The sequence below is a fragment of the Pristiophorus japonicus genome, chromosome 6 (assembly GCF_044704955.1).
Source record: "Pristiophorus japonicus isolate sPriJap1 chromosome 6, sPriJap1.hap1, whole genome shotgun sequence".
Classification (NCBI taxonomy): domain Eukaryota; kingdom Metazoa; phylum Chordata; class Chondrichthyes; family Pristiophoridae; genus Pristiophorus; species Pristiophorus japonicus.
In genome coordinates, this window is record NC_091982.1 from 115,066,879 (window position 1) to 115,089,568 (window position 22,690).

Below are 22,690 nucleotides of genomic sequence, written 5' to 3' on the forward strand. Positions count from 1 at the left end.
TGCGTGCGTACAGCGTCCTTGTAACCTGGCGAATGCAGAAATGTGCAGCGTGCTGAGAGATGCTTCACATATCCCCTGCCTAGAAGGAGCCGGAGGCATAGAAGGCCATCACTACCGTCACCTTCACCTCAACAGACAGCGCAGTCTTGTTGCCGCTGATAGTCTATAGGTCTGCCTGTAGGAGATGCCATATCTCTGTCGGCACTTCTTTTTAGAAGCGCAGCCTTCTCACGCACTGCATCTCAGAGATGTGGAGCATGAGCGATGTTTCCTGTAAACAAACACCTCCCCATATAGAACATAGACATAGAAAATAGGTGCAGGAGTAGGCCATTCGGCCCTTCGAGCCTGCACCACCATTCAATAAGATCATGGCTGATCATTCACCTCAGTACCGCTTTCCTGCTTTCTCTCCATACCCCTTGATTCCTTTAGCCATAAAGGCCATATCTAACTCCCTCTTGAATATATCCAATGAACTGGCATCAACAACTCTCTGCAGTAGGGAATTCCACAGGTGAACAACTCTCTGAGTGAAGAAGTTTCTCCTCATCTCAGTCCTAAATGGCTTACCCCTTATCCTTAGACTGTGTCCCCTGATTCTGGACTTCCCCAACATTGGAAACATTCTTTCTGCATCTAACCTGTCTAGTCCCTTCAGAATTTTATATGTTTCTTTGAGCTCCCCGCTCATCCTTCTAAACTCCAGTGAATACAGGCCCAGTTGATCAAGTCTCTCCTCATATGTCAGTCCTGCCATCCCTGGAATCAGTCTGGTGAACCTTTGCTGCACTTCCTCAATAGCAAGAATGTCCTTCCTCAGATTAGGAGACCAAAACTGAACACAATATTCCAGGTGAGGCCTCACCAAGGCCCTGTACAACTGCAGTAAGACCTCCCTGCTCCTATACTCAAATCCCCTTGCTATGAAAGCCAACATACTATTTGCCTTCTTCACCGCCTGCTGTAACTGCATGCCAACCTTCAATGACTGATGTACCATGATACCCAGGTCTCTTGCACCTCCCCTTTTCCTTATCTGCCGCTATTCAGATAGTATTCTGCCTTTGTGTTTTTGCCTCAAAAATGGATAACCTCACATATATCCACATTATACTGCATCTGCCATGCATTTGCCCACTCACCTAACCTGTCCAAGTCACCCTGCAGCCTCTTAGCGTCCTCCTCACAGCTCACACCGCCACGCAGCTTAGTGTCATCTGCAAACTTGGAGATATTACACTTAATTCCTTCATCTAAATCATTAATGTATATTGTAAATAGCTGGGGTCCCAGTACTGAGCCCTGTCGCACCCCACTAGTCACTGCCTGTTATTCTGAAAAGGACCCGTTTATCCTGTTCATGTTTGCCAACCAGTTCTCTATCCACGTCAGTAAATTACTGCAAATACCATGTGGTTTAATTTTGCACACCAATCTCTTGTGTGGGACCTTGTTAAAAGCCTTTTGAAAGTCCAAATACACCACATCCACTGGTTCTCCCTTGTCCACTCTACTAGTTACATCCTCAAAAAATTCCAGAAGATTTGTCAAGCATGATTTCCCTTTCATAAATCCATGCTGATTTGGATCGATCCTGTCACTGCTTTCCAAATGCGTTGCTATTTCATCTTTAATAATTGATTCCAACAATTTCCCCACTACTGATGTCAGGCTAACCGGTCTATAATTACATGTTTTCTCTCTCCCTCCTTTTTTAAAAAGTGGTGTTACATTAGCTACCCTCCAGTCCATAGGAACTGATCCAGAGTCGACAGACTGTTGGAAAATGATCACCAATGCATCCACTATTTATAGGGCCACTTCCCTAAGTACTCTGGGATCTAGACTATCAGGCCCTGGGGATTTATCGGTCTTCAATCTCATCAAGTTCCCTCACACAATTTCCCACCTAATAAGGATTTCCTTCAGTTCCTCCTTCTCACTCAACCCTCGGTCCCCTAGTATTTCTATAAGATTATTTGTGTCTTCCTTCATGAAGACAGAACCAAAATATTTGTTCAACTGGTCTGCCATTTCTTTGTTCACCATTATAAATTCACCTGAATCTGACTGCAAAGGACCTACGTTTGTCTGCACTAAGCTTTTTCTCTTCACTTATTTATAGAAGCTTTTGCAGTCAGTTTTAATGTTCCCAGCAAGCTTCCTCTCATAATTTATTTTCCCCTCCTAATTAAACCCTTTGTCCTCCTCTGCTGAATTCTAAATTTCTCCCAGTCCTCAGGTTTGCTGCTTTTTCTGGCCAATTTATATGCCTCTTCCTCGGATTTAACACTATCCTTAATTTCCCTTGTTAGCCACGGTTGAGCCACCGCCCCTGTTTTATTTTTACTCCAGAAAGGGATGTACAATTGTTGAAGTTCATCCATGTGATCTTTAAATGTTTGCTATTGCCTATCCACCGTCAACCCTTTAAGTATCATTTGCCAGTCTATTCTAACCAATTCACATCTCATACCATCGAAGTTACCTTTCCTTAAGTTGAGGACCCTAATCTCTGAATTAACTGCGTCACTCTCCATCTTAATGAGGAGTTCTACCATATTATGGTCACTCTTCCCCAAGGGGCCTCGCACAACAAGATTGCTAATTAGTCCTTTCTCATTACACATCACCCAGTCTAGGATGGCCAGCCCTCTAGTTGATTCCTCGACATATTGGTCAAGAAAACCATTCCTAATACACTCCAGGAAATCCTCCTCCACCGTATTGCTACCAGTTTGGTTCGCCTGATCAATATGTAGATTAAAGCCGCCCATGATAACTGCTGTACCCCTTTATTGCACACATCCCTAATTTCTTGTTTGATGCTGTCCCCAACCTCACAACTACTGTTTGGTGGTCTATACATAACTCCCACTAGAATTTTCTGCCCTTTGGTATTCCACAGCTCCACCCATACAGATTCCACATCATCCAAGCTAATGTCCTTCCTTACTATTGTGTTAATTTCCTCTTTAACCAGCAACGCTACCCCACCTCCTTTTTCTTTCTGTCTATCCTTCCTGAATGTTGAATATCCCTGGATGTTGAGTTCCCAGCCTTGGTCACCCTGGTGATGCCAATTATATCATATTTATTAATTGCTGCCTGTGCAGTTAATTCGTCCATCTTATTACGAATACTCCTCGCATTGAAACACAGAGCCATCAGGTTTGTCTTTTTACTGCACTTTGCCCCTTTAGAATTTTGCTGTAATGTGGCTCTTTCTGATTTTTGCCTTGGGTTTCTCTGCTCTCCACTTTTACTCTTCTTCTTTCTATCTTTTGATTCTGTCCCCATTCTACTTCCCTCTGTCTTCCTGCATAAGTTCCCATCCCCCTGCTATATTAGTTTAACCCCTCCCCAACAGCACTAGCAAACACTCCCCCTTGGACATTTATTCCGGTCCTACCCAGGTGCAGACCGTCCGGTTTGTGCTGGTCCCACCTCCCCCAGAACCAGTTCCAATGTCCCAGGAATTTGAATCCCTCCCTTCTGCACCAGTCCTCAAACCACGTATTCATCTGAGCTATCCAGTGATTCCTGCTCTGACTAGCATGTGGCACTGGTAGCAATCCTGAGATTATTACCTTTGAGGTCCTACTTTTTAATTTAACTCCTAGCTCCCTAAATTTAGCTTATAGTACTCATCCCATTTTTTAACCTATATCGTTGGTACCTATATTCACCACGACAACTGGCTGTTCACCCTCCCCCTCCAAAATGTCCTGCAACCGCTCCGAGACATCCTTGACCCTTGCACCAGGGAGGCAACTTACCATTCTGGAGTCTCGATTGCGGCCGCAGAAACGTCTATCTATTCCCCTTACAATAGAATTCCCTACCACTATAGTTCTCCCACACTTTTTCCTGCCCTCCTGTGCAGCAGAGCCACCCTCGGTGCCATGGACTTGGCTGCTGCAAATCGAAGTTACCTACGATCTCTGTGAATCCGTGTACCAACAAGGCCAAGAACCTTCCTTCCAGCTTGAAGTCACCTGCGAACAGCAGCCAAAATGATACGATGGCGAACCAGTATTGCCCCTCATTGAAATCTCTCACTGACCTTGTAAGCAAAGTGTCCTGGCACATAAACGGCCGTTTGCAACTCGGAGCTTCACACAACGTTCTGCGCGCAACCGTAGCAGTCACTGACAACAGCGATATAAGATCCTCCAGCCTGCATTTAAATATGCTGCCAACAGCGCCTGCTGCACCGTGGGACTGCCTGTTTTTTTCAGGCATTTCCTGGGGCGGGTGTTAAATGAGGCGTTGAGGCCAAAAGTTCCATCCGGGGCGCTAGCGCAGCGTTGCACGATGATTGATGTCATCATCACGCTGAAAGCGAAGGGCAGGGTGGTAAGTTTTTGCATCGCCACAAACCAATAGCTGATTCTACTGGCCGAGCGGTAAATCCTCGATGCCTGGCATAATGCCCAAAAACAGTATTTACCCCCTTACCGGGGTACTAACCAAGGCACAAATGAGCCGAAATTCCAGCCCAATATTTTTTGATGCCTCTTCAGCTTAACTGTCTGATAAAATGGAGTTGGAGCCTGCACAACAGACACTATCCCACACCCACCTCCCCCACTCCCACCCTCCTACCACCTCCAGCCATTCATTAAAATTACAATTGGGATCCTATATTTTTTCCTGGGACCTAATTTGCATATGGAGAGAGCCGACCGGCTTGAACAGGCAGGAGCTTGGTCACCCAGCGGAAGGCCCCTTTGAGGATGGCAGTGAGCAGAATGCCAGTCTAAACCTGGGCAGGAAACCATTGGCAGGCCGCTACCGGCCCATTTAACCATTAAATAAATGTCTTGGTGGAGCAGGGTCTGGGTGAAATTAGAGGTGAGGCGTTGTCTGTGGAGAGCAACAAGCAAGACTATGGATATGTTCAAATGAGTAAAGGCTGGAGTTAGATTTTGGGGATTAGGGGCTATTTAAGCATGAACTTCCCTAAGCAGAATAAATATGTCGGATAGAGAGTATGGCCAGGCTTTTGCTCGTCTCGGCGGGTCCATGGCGGGCGATGTTGGTGGTGGGTCCTGACCCCGCTGTTGTCTCCATCCCGCTCTGTGAACTGATTGGGCTTGTTAAGCCCGCCCAGCACATTTCCGAGCCAATTCTATTTCTCATCGACATGTTGCCCCTTGCATCCGAAAACACAGCGTCAGTTTCCACATGTACGCTGATGGCACCCAGCTCTACCTCACTACCACTTCTCTCCACCCTCCTCAGTCTCTAAATTGTTACACTGCTTGTCCGACATCCAGTTCTAGATTAGAAGAAATTATCTCCAATTGAATATTGGGAAAACCGAAGCCATTGTTTTCTGTCCCCGCCACAAACTCTGTTCCCTAGCCACTGACTCCATCCCTCTCCCCAACTTGTGTCTGAAGCAGACTGTTCACAACCTTGGTGTCATATTTGACCCTGAAATGAGCTTTCAACCACATGTCCACGGCATAACTAAGACTGCTTATTTCCGCCTCCATTACATCACCCATCTCTGCCCTTGTCTCAGCTTATCCACTGCTGAAGCCCTCATCCATGCCTTTGTTACTTCTAGACTTGACTATTCCAAAGCACTCCTGGCTGGCTCCCACATTCTACCCTATGTAAACTAGAGGTGATATAAAACTTGGCTGCCCATGTCCTACCTCACACCAAGTCCCACTCACTCATCACCCCTGTGCTCGCTGACCTACATGGCTCTCGGTTAAGCAATGTCTTGATTTCAAAATTCTTATCCTTGTTTTCAAATCCCTCCCTGGTCATGCTCCTCCATATCTCTGTAATCTCCTCCAGCCCCACAATCCCCCGAGATATCTGCACTCTTCTAATTCTATCCCCTTGAGCATCCCTGATTATAATCACTTAACCATTGGTGGCGTGCCTTCTGTTGCCAAGACCCCAAACTCTGGAATTCCCTGCCTACACCTTTTCACCTCTCAGACTCTCTTTCCTCCTTCAAGACGCTCCTTAAAACCTATCTCTTTGGCCCTCATCTGCCTTAATTTTTCCTTATGTGGCTCAGTGTCAAATATTTTGTTTCTTAATACTCCTGTGAAGTGCCTTGACGTTGGTGGGTCTATCGTCCCAATGGATTTGCAGGATCTTGCGGAGGCAGTGCTGGTGGTACTTCTCCAGCACATTGAGGTGTTTACTGTATATGATCCACGTCTCTGAGTCATACAGGAGGGCGGGTATCACTACGGCCCTGTAGACCATAAACTTGGTTCCAGATTTGAGGTCTTGGTCTGCAAACATTCTCTTCCTCAGGCGACCAAAGGCTGTGCTGGCACACTGGAAGCAGTGTTGGACCTCATTATCGATGTCAGCTCCTGAGGTAAGGAAAAAGGCCACATTGTCCGCATGCCCAACACGAGACTCCGAAAGCAAGCACTCTATTCAGAGCTCCTACACAGCAAGCGAGTCCCAGGCAGGCAGAGGAAACACTTCATGGACACCCTCAAAGCCCCCTTGATAAAATGCAACATCCTCACCGGCACCTGGGAATCCCTGGCCCAAGATCGCCCGAAGTGGAAGAAGAGCATCCGGGAGGGCGCTGAGCACTTCGAGTCTCGTCACCGAGAGCGAGCAGAAACCAAATGCAGACAACGGAAAGAGCGTGCGGCAAATAGTCTCCCCGCCTACCCTTTCCTTCAATCACTGCCTGCCCCACATGTGACAGAGACTGTAATTCCCATATTGGACTGTTCAGTCACCTGAGAACTCACTTTTAGAGTAGGAGCAAATCTTTCTTGATTTCGAGGGACTGCCTATGATGATGAAGTGCCTTGGGACGTTTCACTATTTTAAAGATGCTATATAAATCCAAGTTGTTGTAAGGTGGGAGCTTTGAACTTAACAGCTGATTCAATGGCCACTGTAATCCAGCCTCAGCTTGACAGATGTGATCCACGACCAGCGAGGACCCTGTGAGCAAGCTGTCAAATGCAAAAGATCAGCTGAAAATCATTCTTCAGTGGCTCTAAACAAGCCACTAAAGATTTGAATTGGGTCTCTCATGCTGCATGTCAGGTCTGCTCAGCGCTTAAGTTAAGCTATTAACAAATAGCAGAAGTATTCTTTTAATGACGAGATAATCGTTAATGATTGCCAATTAACCTTTGTAGTTTAGAAAGTGATCAATTAAAAATGTGAATTCCTATTCCTTCAGGTAGTGAATTGCTGTTCGAGATTTAGAAAATGTCAAACTCTAAATTTTTAGGTTTTTTTCTTTCTTTTTCTTTCTGTCTCGCTTTTTCACTTTCTCTTAATCCAATCTTTCTTTCCCTCTCTTTACTTCTCTTTTTGTACCTGATTTGACATTGAATTCACCCACTCTAATACACCCTCATACTCAGTACTTCTTCTGTTTATTTCTCAATCCTTAAATCTCATTAACTAAAGAAATATACTGTTGGTCCCATCGCTGTCCAAAGCCCCAGATATCCTGTTGCCCATACCACATCATCAGCTTGCACTTCCAGCAACTTACAGGGCAAAATAGTTTTCAGCTGAAGGGTGGAGGAAAAAGTCTAATTAACCGGGCACGCTGTGAGATGAACTGGTCCGGCAAATTTTGGGCCAAGCTATAAGCATTAGAGTAAAAACAATCAGTGCAAGCAAAGGCTTAGACAGAATAGGTACTTTTTCTGTTGTGATTTCCTGTTTTGAGCTAATACACAGTGAGGAACAGCACTGTATAGCAGATTGTTATGTCCCTGGATTCTGTGCTTAGCTTTGTGTTTTCTGACAACTGCTCTCATACCAAAAGCTCAATAAAAAAAGTGGACATTGAAAATAAAATCACCAATTTCAACATGACATGTCACTGCTGGGCTCCCATCCTTAAGAGGATCGTGGGAGGAGTCACCCGAGTGATTGCCAGTGACGACCAGGACAAGGCTCAACCCTGAGCTGCCTCGCTGGGTGCAGGTGTGAACTACCCCCTAAGCCACATGTAGTTCATAGAGTGGGAGACCGGGGGGCCTGGGGAGAATGTTGGGGGATAATGAGCTCGCATACATATATTGTGTATATATATATATATATATATATAAAGTTCCACTTATAACCTGAATGGTTTGTGTTTCAGACAATGCCTGGCCTTTCCCGGAAAAGTTGTGTCCCATCTGGATTTACTTGGATGTTCTCTTTTCCACTGCATCCATCATGCACCTCTGTGCAATATCACTGGATCGTTACGTTGGAATACGGAATCCTATTGAGCATAGTCGCTTCAACTCACGGACCAAGGCTATTATAAAAATAACTGCCGTCTGGACCATTTCAATAGGTAAATATTACATCTGCTTCTCGTCCAATGGTACCTGACTTACCTGCTTCCCCACATAGGATAGAACATCAAGCATGAGTGAATTTGTGTTTTCAGTAACATCAACCCATTACTCTTCACTCCATTATATAGAATTCCATATCCCAGGTAGAACACTGTGAGGCACAATACAGAATACTACTTTCCCCAAGTATTCATGTTTGGTCTATTTGAGTGCTGCCAACTAATTAACCAATTTCTTTGAAAAGCAATAGCACCATATAAATCATTTTATTTTTTGCTTTAACTCGCTGTAATAGAGAAGAGCCTGGAAATTACTGTTGGTGAAATTAGCAGCATTGATATATCCTTAGTTAACGTGGCTGAAGATGATGGGTTCGGTCTTCCCGATGTTTAGTTGGAGGAAGAACGGTTGAGAGAGAGGTGATGGAGAGGTAGATCTGGGTGTCATCAGCATACATATGGAAGCTGACCCCCATAACTTGGAATGGCCAGTACCACGGGACAGCATGTAGATGAGGATGAGGAGGAAGTCAAGGTTGGGCTCCAGAAATGTTGTTGTGATATGGGAAGGGAAGCTATTGCTAGGAATGCTTTGGCTATGATTGGGTGGCCAAGAGTAGACCCACAGGCCCACAAGGGCAGTCCCACAGAGCTGGACAGAGAAAGAGGGGCCTTGGCCAAGGATGGTGTGATTGACTGCATTGAAGACTGCAGAAAGGTCAAGGAGGACGAGGAGTGATCATTCTCTGGTCAGTCACAGAAGATGTCTTTCATGACTTTGGTTGAGGCTGTTCTATGGGAGGGACAGGAAGTCGATTGGAAGGATTCAAATCGTGAGTTACAGGAGGGGTGGACACAGATTTGAAAAGTGTCCACACATTGAAGAACTTTAGATGAAAAAGGGAAGTTGAAGATAAGACAGAAGTTAATCAGGACAGAGGAGCCTGGGCTGGCTGATGTGCTTTTGTTTGGGCCAGTTCCAGAGTGAACAGGCGGATAAGTTACTGAAAATTAGTTTTAATAAGCAAACCCTAAAATTCTACTTAAAATACTAAAATTCTTAGTCAATTGTTTACTTTTCAAAATTGTGCATGTGCATCCTTACTCCTTAAATGCACTTAATTAGCCTTATTATTTACTTACTGATTCTATTCTACAAAGGGAACTCTTGTTATTTAAAGCTACAAATTATGCAATCCATTTATATTTATATTGATCCATTTATATCTATCCATCTGTATTGTTTACTTGTATCTCAGGTTATGATTTATCTCTAATTCACCGTGAAAGTACGCCAATTGACTATTATATTATGTCCATTGAACTCTGTACCACTCCAAGACCACAGCCAAACATCACAATATTATTTAGAACATTTAGGGACTATTTCAACTTCATGAAAGCAAGTTCAAAGTGTAAAAAAAAGGCTTAAAACAGTAAACAAAGAGTTTGAAATTCGCTAGCACTCCCATGGTTTAAGTAGAATTTACTACTTGATCTCCCGTAGTGTTACTCCTGAGCAGTCTCGGGTGTGAAGCATGGATGTCAGGCTTGGCAGCTGACCTAGCCTGTCCCTTTAAGGCTGCTCAGTACAACAGTAATTACATGGCTTGTTAAATATTTCACTCTGTAGCTCAGAAGAACCCAGGATGAACACACTTCAGATATAAGGCTTCATAGGGATAATCTCACAATCCCATATTCCCAGTCCCAAAGCCGCGCGTGAAGCAGGTGCATGTCAGAAATAAGGCTACAACATTAAATGGCCAATTCTGCGACTCTGAAAGCATGGCTCTCCATAGGCAAAGCACGATCAGTGAATTATCTATACTCTATATGGGACAGAGGGAGAGATTAGCAAATATGGAGATTTATTAACTCATGATTTGCCTGAAGCAATCCACTGGGCACTTGGTTGCTCATGACATAATTGGTTTCTAAATAGAACACACCTGTGATACACGTCTTCGATATAACTGATCCAAATATAACTTTTAACGAATAACTTCTGATTCAATTCACTTCCATTATGTGAAAATCCATGTCCAAGAGTTACCTAGTCAAGTGTTAATCAATAATCAGCAGAGTTTTCCAATGTCCCATAACTGATCACAAGTACAACACCTGTAATGCTGTTTTTTTCCTGAAAAATTGATGGTTTGCCATGTTCAACACTTTTGCCTTGTGCAATGAGTCTCTGTAGCTCCGAAAAATAGAATTACGCTGTGCTGACTTGACTAGTGATTAGAATCCTGGATCTACCACAAATTCCCAACACCACGGGAATCCTTGGTCTACCACAAATTCCCAATACCACGGGAATCCTGGATCTATCACAAATTCCCAACACCACGGGAATCGTGGATCTAACACAAATTCCCAACACCACGGGAATCCTGGATCTAGCCCAAATTCCCAACACCACGGGAATCCTGGATCTAGCCCATATTCCCAACTCCACTGGAACCATGAGTTGCCCAGAAGTAGGACTTCTGCCTCAATTCCAGTTTTCAGCTGCCGCTTTTCCCCAACTAACACTTTGCTTGCTCCACAAAATACATTGGTAGAATACTGCTGGGCAATAGTACACATGCTGTGGGAGGCTCCTGGCCAGATTTGTGTGCTGGTCACTTCCTCACCGGGAGGTGACTTCTGTAATTCACAGTTAGCTCCTAATAGCACGCTAGCTTCACATGTAAAATTAATATTGCAAAATAGCTTATATGAGAAAAAAGATAACCTCAACCCTGAAACAAAAATAAGAAGCCAGATAGCAAAAGACTCTCTTTGGGCTTGTAGGTACCTTGCCCTGGCAGACCCAAGGGGCCCACATACAAGGCAAGTCCTGAAGGATTCCTTGGACTGCAGCAGACACCTGATAGACTGTATAAAGTGGCATCCAAATCCATGAAGTATGCAGTAAAAAAGAACAAATGAACGGATTCATTTTATATAGGGCTTTTCATGGTCTTAGGACATCCCAAAGCACTTCACAACTAATGAATTACTTCTGAAGTGCAGTCACTGATCGGCAAATCTGGCAGCTAATTTACCCACAGCATAGTCCCACAAACAATGGTGAGATACATGACCAGTTCATTTGTTTTTGCTCCTGTTGTTTGACGAATAAATGTTGGCCAAACACTGGGATAACTACCCTGTTCTTTATCGAATAATGCCATGGGATCTTTTAGATCCACCTGAGAAGGCAGACCCATTTTAACGTCTAATAAGAACATAAGAACATAAGAAATAGGAGCAGGAGTAGGCCATATGGCCCCTCGAGCCTGCTCCTCCATTCAATATGATCATGGCTGACCCAATCATGGACTCAGGTCCACTTCCCTGCCCGCTCCCCCATAACCCCTTATTCCCTTAAGAAACTGTCTATCTCTGTCTTAAATTTATTCAATGTCCCAGCTTCCACAGCTCTCTGAGGCAGCGAATTCCACAGATTTACAAGCCTCTGAGAGAAGAAATTCCCCCTCAGTTTTAAATGGGCGGCCCCTTATTCTAAGATTGTGCCGCCTAATTCTAGTCTCCCCTATCCCTAATCTGAAAGGCAGCAGCTCTGACAGTGCAACATTGCATCATTCATTTCAAAATTTACCCTTGTTCCGCTACTGCTTCATTCACTTCATCAGATTAAAGCAACACTTCTTCTTCGGCAGTTCCTTGGAACCGAGGATGACTTGCTTCCACACTGGAGTTCAGAAGCATGAGAGGGGACCTCATAGAAACATTTAAAATTCTGACGGGATTAGACAGGTTAGATGCAGGAAGAATGTTCCCAATGTTGGGGAAGTCCAGAACCAGAGGTCACAGTCTAAGGATAAGGGGTAAGCCATTTAGGACCGAGATGCGGAGGAACTTCTTCACCCAGAGAGTGGTGAACCTGTGGAATTCTCTACCACAGAAAGTTGTTGAGGCCAATTCACTAAATATATTCAAAAAGGAGTTAGATGAGGTCCTTACTACTAGGGGGATCAAGGGGTATGGCGAGAAAGCAGGAATGGGGTACTGAAGTTGAATGTTCAGCCATGAACTCATTGAATGGCGGTGCAGGCTAGAAGGGCCGAATGGCCTACTCCTGCACCTATTTTCTATGTTTCTATGTTTCTAAAAGTGAGTTCTCAGGTGACTGATGAGTCCAATGTGGGACAGTCTCTGTCACAGGTGGGGCAGACGGTGGTCAGAGGGACGGGTGGGTGGGGTGCTTGGATTGCCGTGCGTTCCTTCTGCTTTTTGCGCTTGGCTTCCACTTGCTCCAGGGGAAGAGACTCGAGGTGTTCGGCGCCTTCCCGGCTGCTTCTCCTCCACTTTATGCAGTCTTGGGCCAGGGATTCCCAGGTGTCGGTGGCGATGTTGCACTTTTTCAAGGAATCTTTGAGGGTGTCCTTGAAGCATTTCCTCTGCTCACCTGGGACTCGCTTGCTCTGTCGGAGCTTTGAGTAGAGTGTTTATTTTGGGAGTCTCGTGTCAGGCATGCGGACAATGTGGCCCATCCAACGGAGCTGATCGAGTGTGGTCAATACTTCGATGCTGGGGATGTTGGCCTGAGTGAGAACACTGACATTGGTGCACCTATCCTGCCAATGGATTTGCAGGATCTTGCGGAGGCAGCGTTGATGGTACATCTCCAGTGCTTTGAGGTGCCTGCTGTACATGGTCCAGGTCTCTGAAGCATATAGGAGGGTGGGTATCACTACTGCTCTGTAGACCATGAGCTTGGTGCCGGGTTTGATGTCCTGGTCTTCAATCACTCTTTTCCTCAGGCAACCGAAGGCTGCACTGGCACACTGAAGGCAGTGTTGGACTTCGTCATCGACATCTGCCCTTGTTGACAGTGGGCTCCTGATGTATGGAAAATGGTCCACGTTGTCTAAGGCCTCATCATGGATTTTGATAATCGGGGGGCAGTGCTGTGTAGCTGAGGCAGGTTGGTAGAGGGTCTTTGTCTTACGGTTGTTTCGTGTAAGGCCCAAACTCTCGTATGCTTCGGTGAAGGTGTTGCCGATAGTTTGGAGTTCGACCTCCAAGTGTGCGTAGCTGCAAGCATCGTCTGCATACTGTCATTCACTGACAGAGAATAGGATGACCTTGGATCTGGACTGGAGACGACGGAGGTTAAACAATTTCCCGTTTGTTCTGTAGATTAGCTCCACTCCAGCGGGGAGCGCACTGAGGGTGAGATCGAGCATTGCAGCAAGGAAGATCGAGAAGAGCATTGGTGTGATGACACAGCCTTGCTTGACCCCAATCTGTAAGTGAATTGGGTCTGTAGTAGATCCGTTGGTCAGGATCACGGCTTGCATGTCATCATGAAGCAGGTGGAGGATGGTGACAAACTTTTGAGGGCAGCCGAATTTGAGAAGGACACTCCATAATCCCTCCCGGTTGACAGAATCGAAGCCTTTGTGTGGTCAAAGAAGGCCATGTACAGTGGTTGGTGCTGTTCCCTGCAGTTCTCTTGTAGTTGACACGCAGTGAAGATCACGTCTATTGTGCCCCTTAGTGGGCGGAATCCACATTGTGACTCTGGGAGGGGCCCTTCGGCCACAGGGAGAAGGCGATTGAGGAGGATTCTTGCGATGACTTTCCCTGTGGCAGACAGCAGGGAAACTCTTCTGTAATTACAGAGTCTCGGTTAAGGAGATCTTCAAAGTGCTCCTTCCAGTGGGCACTGACTGCGTCTCTGTCCTTGATGACTACCTCTCGGTTTTTGGCCCAGAGTAGGGTAGGACCTTGGGTGGTTGAGTGAAAGGTGGTCTTGACTGCGCTAATGAATCCTTGCACGTCGTGGTTGTCGGCTAGTTGCTGGATCTCCTGCGCTTTCTCCACCCACCATCTGTTCTTTAGGTCGCAAGTTTTATGTTGGACCTGGGCCTTCAGATGTCTATTGAGCTGCTTTTTTGCTCTCGAGTTATGTTGCTGTTTCCAGTTCCATAATACCTTGCGCTTGCGGCTTACTGGCTCCTGGATCTCATGGTCGTTCTCGTCGAACCAGTCTTGGTGTTCCTGGTCGAGTGACCGAGCGTCTCTTCACAGGTGCTAATCATGGAGGCCTTGAGGGCAGACCAGGCGCTGTGGACACTGAGTCTCTGGAACACTGGAAGTGGTTAGGTTGGTTGTGAAGTGCTGGCTGAATAGGGCTTTCTTAACAGAGTCTTTGAGTGCTCCAGCATTGATTTTCTTGTGGCATCGTTTCTATTGCCGCTGCTGTTTTGGGGCTACATTGATGGAGATGACGGAGCGGATTAGGTGGCGGTCCGTCCAGCAGTAGTCAGTTCCTGTCATGGTGCGGGTGATGCAGACGTCCTTGCGGTCCCTCGCTCAAACAATGACATAGTCTAGCAGATGCCAGTGCCTGGAGCGAGAGTGTTTTCATGAAGCCTTGTACTAGTCTCTCTGATGGAACAAGATGTTGGTTATGACAAGTCCACGTTCCAAGCATTTTGTCAGGAGGAGGGTACCGTTGGAGTTGATTTTCCCTAACCCCTCTCTGCTGATCACACCTCCCCAGAAGTCTGTATCCTTTCCAACTCTGGCGTTAAATTCACCAAGGAAGATCAGCTTATCGCCCGTTGGGACTCGGGACAGAGATTGTTGAAGGCTGGAGTATAATTCCTCTTTGGTCTGGTCTGTGGCTTCCAGTGTTGGGACGTACGCAATGATGACCGTAGCACACTGGTTCCAGGCTAGGGTGACCCGAATGGTCACGAGGCATTCGTTTATTCTGCAAGGGGAGTCTCTGAGACGGCCCACTAGCTCATTTTTTATGGCGAAGCCTACCCCATGGAGACGGTATTCTTCTTCTGGTTTTCCTTTCCAGAAGAAGGTGTAACCACCTCCTTGTTCCTTGAGCTGGCCACCATGTCTAGCTTAAGGCGGCGATGTCTATGTCAAAACATCTGAGCTCCCGGGCAACGATAGCAGTATGGCATTCCGGTCTGTCGCTGTTGGGGTTGTCCATGAGGGTCTTGGCGTTCCAGGTCCAGAACTTCATTTTAAAGTGTGGAAAATGCCTGTGCATGAATTCGTTTATCGTGGGGTCGCCATTGAACACCAGCTACCACATGGGCTTGACAGAGCTAGGCCTTGGTCCAGTGGCAAGGGGATCCAAGACAATTGGAGACCATGCCTAGTACAATAACACAGTAACATACTCCTACTGTCCTCCTCCCTCCTTCCTGCAGGTCCTCTCTTCCTGGGTTACATAGGATGCAGTGTAGTCCTCCCGACCTCACTGTTGGCCCATGCTGTACCTTCCCTGGGCCCTGACCCCACTGCTGGTCCATGCTGCGCCACTCCTGGGCCTCGTCCTCGCTGCTGTGCTCATCCTCGCTCCTGGGCCCCAACCTTGCTCCTGGGCCCCGACCTTGCTCCTCCCTCCGACGTCACTCCTCCTGACCTAGCTCCTGGGCCCGGACCTCGCTCCTGGGCCCCGACCTCGCTCCTGGGCCCCGGCCTCGCTCCCCCCGACCTAGCTCCTGGGCCCCGACCTCGCTCCCCCCGACCTGGCTCCTGGGCCCCGACCTCGCTCCCCCCGACCTGGCTCCTGGGCCCCGACCTCGCTCCTGGGCCCCGGCCTCACTCACCCCGACCTCGCTCCTGGGCCCCGGCCTCACTCACCCCGACCTAGCTCCTGGGCCCCGACGTCGCTCCCCCCGACCTGGCTCCTGGGCCCCGACCTCGCTCCCCCCGACTATCTCCTGGGCCCCGACCTCGCTCCCCCCGACCTGGCTCCTGGGCCCCGACCTCGCTCCCCACGACCTGGCTCCTGGGCCCCGACCTCGCTCCCCCTGACCTGGCTCCTGGGCCCCGACCTCGTTCCCCCCGACCTGGCTCCTGGGCCCCGACCTCGCTCCTGGCTCCTGGGCCCCGACCTCGTTCCTGGCTCCTGGGCCCCGACCTCGCTCCTGGCTCCTGGGCCCCGATTTCGCTCCTGGGCCCCGACCTCGCTCCTGGCTCCTGGGCCCCGATTTCGCTCCTGGGCCCTGACCTCACTCCTCCCGCCCTCGCTCCTGAGCCTCGCCCTCGCTCCTGAGCCTCGCCCTCGCTCCTGGGCCCTGACCTAGCCCCTGGGCCCTGATCTCACTCCTCCCGACCTCGCTTCTGTGCCCTGACCTCGCTCCTAGGCCCTGACCTCGCCCCTGGGCCCCGACCTCACTCCTCCCGACCTCGCTCCTGGGCCCCGACCTCGATGCTGGGCTCATCCTCACTCCTGGTACATGATACATTTAAAGCTATGGTTTAGGCAAGTTACTGCCCAGTTATAAGTCTTATCCAAGTCTGATCCTGTTCTTTTCGAAGTTTTCTTATCTCGGCATGCCACCTGATAGTTAGAATCCTCCAGTCGCAAGGGGGGTCCGAAACGACTGGAGACTAGGCTCCACTGTATGGGCCTAGTTGCCTGCAGTGGGGAGTGAGCCATAAGCTCGGCACTGAGCAGCACCTTCAGGAGAGGTGGTGGGAGATCTGAGGTGTGATGAGGGGAGGGAATGGGAGACGCTGGGACCCTGCTCCATTTTAGCTTCTCGAAGGATGGTGGGAGAAGTCAGAGTGGCCGCCGCCATTACCCGCACCATGTGCCCACCGCCATTACCCGCACCACGTGCCCGCCACCATTACCTGCACCACGTGCCCACCGCCATTACCCTTACCACGTGCCCACCGCCATTACACGCACCATGTGCCCACCGCCATTACCCGCACCATGTGCCCGCCACCATTACCTGCATCACGTGCCCGATAGTCGCTCTGACGCTGCTCCTCCAGCTGCTTTCACCTCCGTAGTTTGGGCTGCCGGCCGAAGGGACTCCGAAGGATGCCACCGGATCGGGAGAGGGAGGACAGAGTTCAGACCTGTTCCAAATCCTCAGAATCTGGAGAGGGAGTGAGTTCCAGGTGCCGTAGAGAGGTCCAGGAGATCCTTAGTGCTGCAGAGGGGGAAGAGTTTGGGGGGAGAGAAGGTGTGGGTTGGCATGGGATGGCCATGGGTAAAGTTGTTCAGCAGAGCTCCCTAGGAAGCTGCTGTCCTGGGCGCCATCTTGACCTTGCTCAGCTAAGCTCGTGTGGTAGCCAATGTGCAACGACCACCCCACGTTAAAAGAACTCACGCACAGGCAACTTCCACCCTTCAAAATGAAGTTCGGGACCTGGAATGTCAGGCCCCTCATGGACAACTCTAACGGCGACAGATCGGAACACTGCACCGCCATCGTTGTCCGGAAACTTAGACGCTTCGATGTCGACATCACCACCCAAAGCGAGACCCAGCAGGCAGGGGAAGGCCAGCTCAAGGAACATGGTGGAGATTACACCTTCTTCTGGAAAGGCAAACCAGAGGAAGAACGTCGCCTCCACGGAGTCGGCTTCGCCATCAAAAATGAGCTGGTCGACCACCTCAGAGACTCCGCCTCAGCGAACTTCTCATGACTCTCCGGCTCACCCTATCCCAGAACCAGTGCGCCACAGTTATCAGTGCATTAGCCCCAACACTCGACGCAACAGATGAGGTTAAAGAGACATTCTACTCCAGCCTCGAACAATCCCTGTCCCGCGTCCTCACGGACGACAAACTGATCCTCCTCGGCGACGTCAACAGCAGGGCCGGTAAGTAAATGGACCTCTGAGAGGAGTGATCGGCAGAGAGGGGGTAGGGAAAGTCAACTCCAGTGGTACCCTGCCCCTGACAAAATGTCTAGAACACGAACTCCTCATCACCAACACCTTGTTCCATCAGAGGGACAAGTACAAGGCATCGTGGCAACACCCTCGCTCCAAAAATTGGCACCTGCTCGACTACGTCATCGTCCGAGTGAGGGATCGCAAGGACGTACGTATTACCCATGCCCTGACAGGAGCTGACGACTGCTGGACAGACCACCGCCTAATCCATTCCATCATCAACATTAATATAGCCCCAAAGCGATGACGGCAACAGAAGCAGTGCCGCAGGAAAATCCACGCCGGGGCACTCAAAGACCCAGCTAAGAGAGCCCTATACAGACAGTACGTCACTGCCAACCCTCGATGACCTTGAGATGTACAGTGCCCACAGCGCTTGATCTGCCCTCCAGGCCACCATAACCAGTGCCTACGAAGAGATGCTCGGTCACTCAACCAGGAAACACCAGGACTGGTTTGACGAGAATGACCAGGAGATCGAAGAGCTAATAGATCGCAAGCACGGGCATTTCTGAACCTAAAGCAGCAACCCAACTTGGGAGCAGCAAGGCAGCATTACAGACGGCTTAAGGCCGAGGCCCAACAAAAAACCCGCGGCCTAAAGAATTGATGGTGGGTGGAGAAAGCACAGGAGATTCAGCACCTGGTCGAGGATTCTTCACCGCAGTCAGGGCCACCTACGGCCCAAGCACCCAAGACCCCACCCCACTACTGGCCAAGAACAAAGAGACACTCATCATGGACACCAAGGCAGTAAGGGCCCGCTGGAAGGAGCATTTCGAAGATCTCCTTAATCGAGACTCTGCCTTTGACACGAGTGTCCTCGACTCCATCCCGCAGCATGCTACCCGCCACCATCTCAGCAAAACCCCAGCTCTGCACAAGGTAGAAAAGGCCATCCGTCAGCTCAAGAACAATAAGGCATCAGGAGCGGAGGGAATCCCAGCTGAGGCACTGAAGTATGGTGGAGAGGCACTATTGGCACGAATGCATGACCTCATCTCTATCATCTGGAAGGAGGAGAGCATGCCTAGAGATCTCAGAGATGCCGTAATCATGACCATCTTTAAAAAAGGGGACGAGTCCGACTGAGGAATCTCCTTGTTGTCGGCCACTGGGAAAGTCATCGCTAGAATCTTCCTCAACCACCTTCTCCCTGTGGCTGAGGAGCTCATCCTGGAGTCACAGTGAGGATTCTGTCTGCTACGGGGTACAACGGACATGATCTTCACAGACATGAACTGCAAGAGAAATTCAGAGAACAATACCAACCCTTGTACATGGCCTTCTTTGACCTCAAAGGCCTTTGACACTGTTGACCGCGAGGGACTATGAAGCATCCTCCTCCGTTTCGGCTGCCCCCAAAAGTTTATCACCATCCTCCGCCTGCTCCACGATGACATGCAAGCCGTTATCCTGACCAATGGATCCACCACAGACCCAATCCACATCCGAACCAGGGTCAAGCAGGGCTGTATCATCGTGCCAACCCTCTTCTCGATTTTCCTCGCTGCAATGCTCCATCTCATACTCAACAAACTCCCCGTTGGAGTAAACTAAACTATAGAACCAGTGGGAACCTGTTCAACCTTCATCACCTCCAGGCCAGATCCAAGACCGTCCCATCCTCTGTCGTCAAACAACAGTACGCGGACGACGCTTGCGACTGCACACATTCAGAGGCTGAACTCCAAGCCATCGTCAACATCTTCACCGAGGCGTAGGAAAGCATGGCCTTACACTAAACATCCGTAAGACAAAGGTCCTCCACCAACCTGACCCTGCTACACAGCACTGACCCCCGACCTTGGACAACGTGGATCACTTTCCATACCTCGAGAGCTTACTGTCAGCAAGGGCAGACATCGACGATGAGGTCCAACACTGTCTCCAGTGCACCAGCGCAGCCTTCGGTTGTCTGAGGAAGAGAGTGTTCGAAGATCAGGCCCTCAAATCTGGCACCAAGCTTATAGTCTACAGGGCTGTAGTAATACCCGCCCTCCTGTATGGCTCAGAGACGTGGACCATGTACAGCAGACACCTCAAATCGCTGGAGAAATATCACCAATGATGTCTCCGCAGGATCCTACAAATCCCCTGGGAGGATAGATGCACCAACGTCAGTGTTCTCGATCAGGCCAAGATCCCCAGCTTCGAAGCACTGACCACACTCAACCAGCTCCGCTGGACGGGCCACATTGTCTGCATGCCCGACACAAGACTCCCAAAGCAAGCGCTCTACTCTGAACTCCTACATGGCAAGTGAGCCCCAGGTGGGCAGAGGAAATGTTTCAAGGGCACTCTCAAAGCCTCCTTGATAAGGTGCAACATCCCCACTGACATAGAAACATAGAAAGTGCTGAATGGCCTACTCCTGCACCACCATTCAATAAGATCATGGCTGATCATTCCCTCAGTACCCATTTCCTGCTTTCTCTCCAGACCCCTTGATCCCTTTAGCCGTAAGGGCTATATCTAACTCCCTCTTGAATATATCCAATGAACTGGCATCAACAACTCTCTGCGGTAGGTGTAAAGTCCTGTCCCCTCAGTACAGATTCACACGAGGCATGTAGTGAAGTCAAGGTCACTTTGGATCTGCACCTTTATTTCACAGCTCTGGAATGCTGCACTTGCCTGAGACCTGTCCTTATATACCTGTCTCTTGCAAGTGCACCCCTGGTGGTAAGGTATGCTGGTGGTTACAGGTCATATCTTATTACAGTCATGTATAGCATGTTAGGATACAGTTATATATAATAATGTAAGATACATGACAGTAGGGAATTCCACAGGTTAACAACTCTCTGAGTGAAGAAGTTTCTCCTCATCTCAGTCCTAAATGGCCTACCCTTTATCATAAGTCTGTGTCCCCTGGTTCTGGACTTCCCCATCATCGGGAACATTCTTCCCGCATCTAACCTGTCTAGTCCCATCAGAATCTTGTAAGTTTCTATGAGATCCCCTCTCATCCTTCTAAACTCCAGTGTATAAAGGCCCAGTTGATTCAGTCTCTCCTCATCTGGGAGTCCCTGGCCAAAGATCGCCCTAAATGGAGGAAGAGCATCCGGGAGGGCGCTGAGCACCTCGAGTCTCATCGCCGAGAGCATGCAGATAACAATCACAGGCAGCAGAAGGAGCGTGCGGCAAACCAGACTCCCCACCCACCCTTTTCTTCAACCACTGTAATTCCCATATTGGACTGTTCAGTCACCTGAGAACTCACTTTTAGAGTGGAAGCAAATCTTCCTCGATTCCAAGGGATTGCCTATGATGATGATGGCTATAGGAACTGTCAGTATCTGTAAATGTAATAGTGAGAGAAGTTAGGGTTGAAGAGTGCTCAACATGTTTCTAGTTTTGATGGGCAAATTGGCTGCCACATTTTCCCAAATTTCCACAATGACTTCACTTTAAAAGCACCTGTTGCCCGTAAAGTGAGATGATAAAATGCTCTGTATAAGTGCAAGTTATTTCTTAATTTAGAAATTGGATCTTGGTACTGTGGCCAATTACAGTTAACCACAGAGGCATGAATCGTTCCCACGTTTCCAATTACGAATAATACAAAAAACCTCAGGCATACTATTCATAATCAGAACAATGAGGTAATACAACCTGCCTGGAACCCATTCACCAGTTTTATAAGTACATAGGGATCGACTTTCACTGATGTCCCATCCGCAGCCATAAATAGCCGTTTTCTGGGCGATTCCTCTGGAACCGTCCATCTCCCGTCGAGGATCCGCCCGGTGAAAGATTGGTGGGGAAAGGTTCCGCCCACGTTGCAGTGTCCCACCCGCCCGTGCCGCATGTCAGATAATCCCCATTTTTATCACTTTTGATGCACTCTCGCTGCCCTGCCACCCGTCAGAAGGACCGCTCTGAAAAAGCAGGTCTGAGCTGGGCGGCAGTGGGCCAGCAATTGCACATCGGGCAGGAGGGAGCACTATTAGCGGCATCAATCACGAGGGAGGCAGCAGTGTGAGTGGGCAGCAATTGCACAGCGGCTGGGAGGGAGAGAGGGAGGGAGCGGTGGAGTGCATTGGGGCAGCTCTGGCACATCGGTGGGAGAGAGTGCTGGTGGCCATCACATCACGGCAGCCAGTCGGATTCTGCACCAGTGGGACTACTGAAAAGAAGTTAGGTCAATGTTGCATTACCTTATTGCTGATGGTGATGTTTAAATTGGATGTCATCAAACCGACTGAAATGTGTGTAAGCTAATGGGGGCTTTTTTGTTGCACCTCGCTGAAAGTCCTTCATTGAGAAGGCCAATGGCGAAGGAAAATTATTATGAGTGACTGAAAAGTATACAGCATCTCACATGTTGTATATCCAAGCTGATTCATTAATTGTCTCGCACAATGTACTGAAATGTAACTGAAGACCATGTTCGGCCTCGCAAAAAGACGGTTGAAGTGCAAGCCTTAAGGTCTGCCCTGCAACATGGTAAACTAGAGTAATTGAATGACAGCCTTCCTGCATTCATTGTGGTCTTGCGATGGCCTGATGACAGGACCCATTATACACTGCAGTCAGATGTGGATGGGAAGATATTCCTGATGAAGCAGATGACCTGAGGGACAGATGTGTGGTTGGCGCAACGCACCACACGTGACGTTAAAATGACACAAGCACAAACAGAGGGTCAACAATGTGAGTGTATTTACAAGTGCA

General features: G+C 48.6%; 1 protein-coding gene across 1 annotated transcript in view; it reads left to right on the top strand.

Moving 5' to 3' along the window:
* LOC139266153 (5-hydroxytryptamine receptor 2A-like) overlaps window positions 1-22,690 on the top strand; it is a 51,531-nt gene that overhangs the window by 23,393 nt on the left and 5,448 nt on the right. Inside the window, exon 3 of the mRNA XM_070883997.1 lies at window positions 8,117-8,317. Coding sequence (XP_070740098.1) covers window positions 8,117-8,317 — 201 coding nt within the window. The remainder of the gene's footprint in view (window positions 1-8,116; window positions 8,318-22,690) is intronic.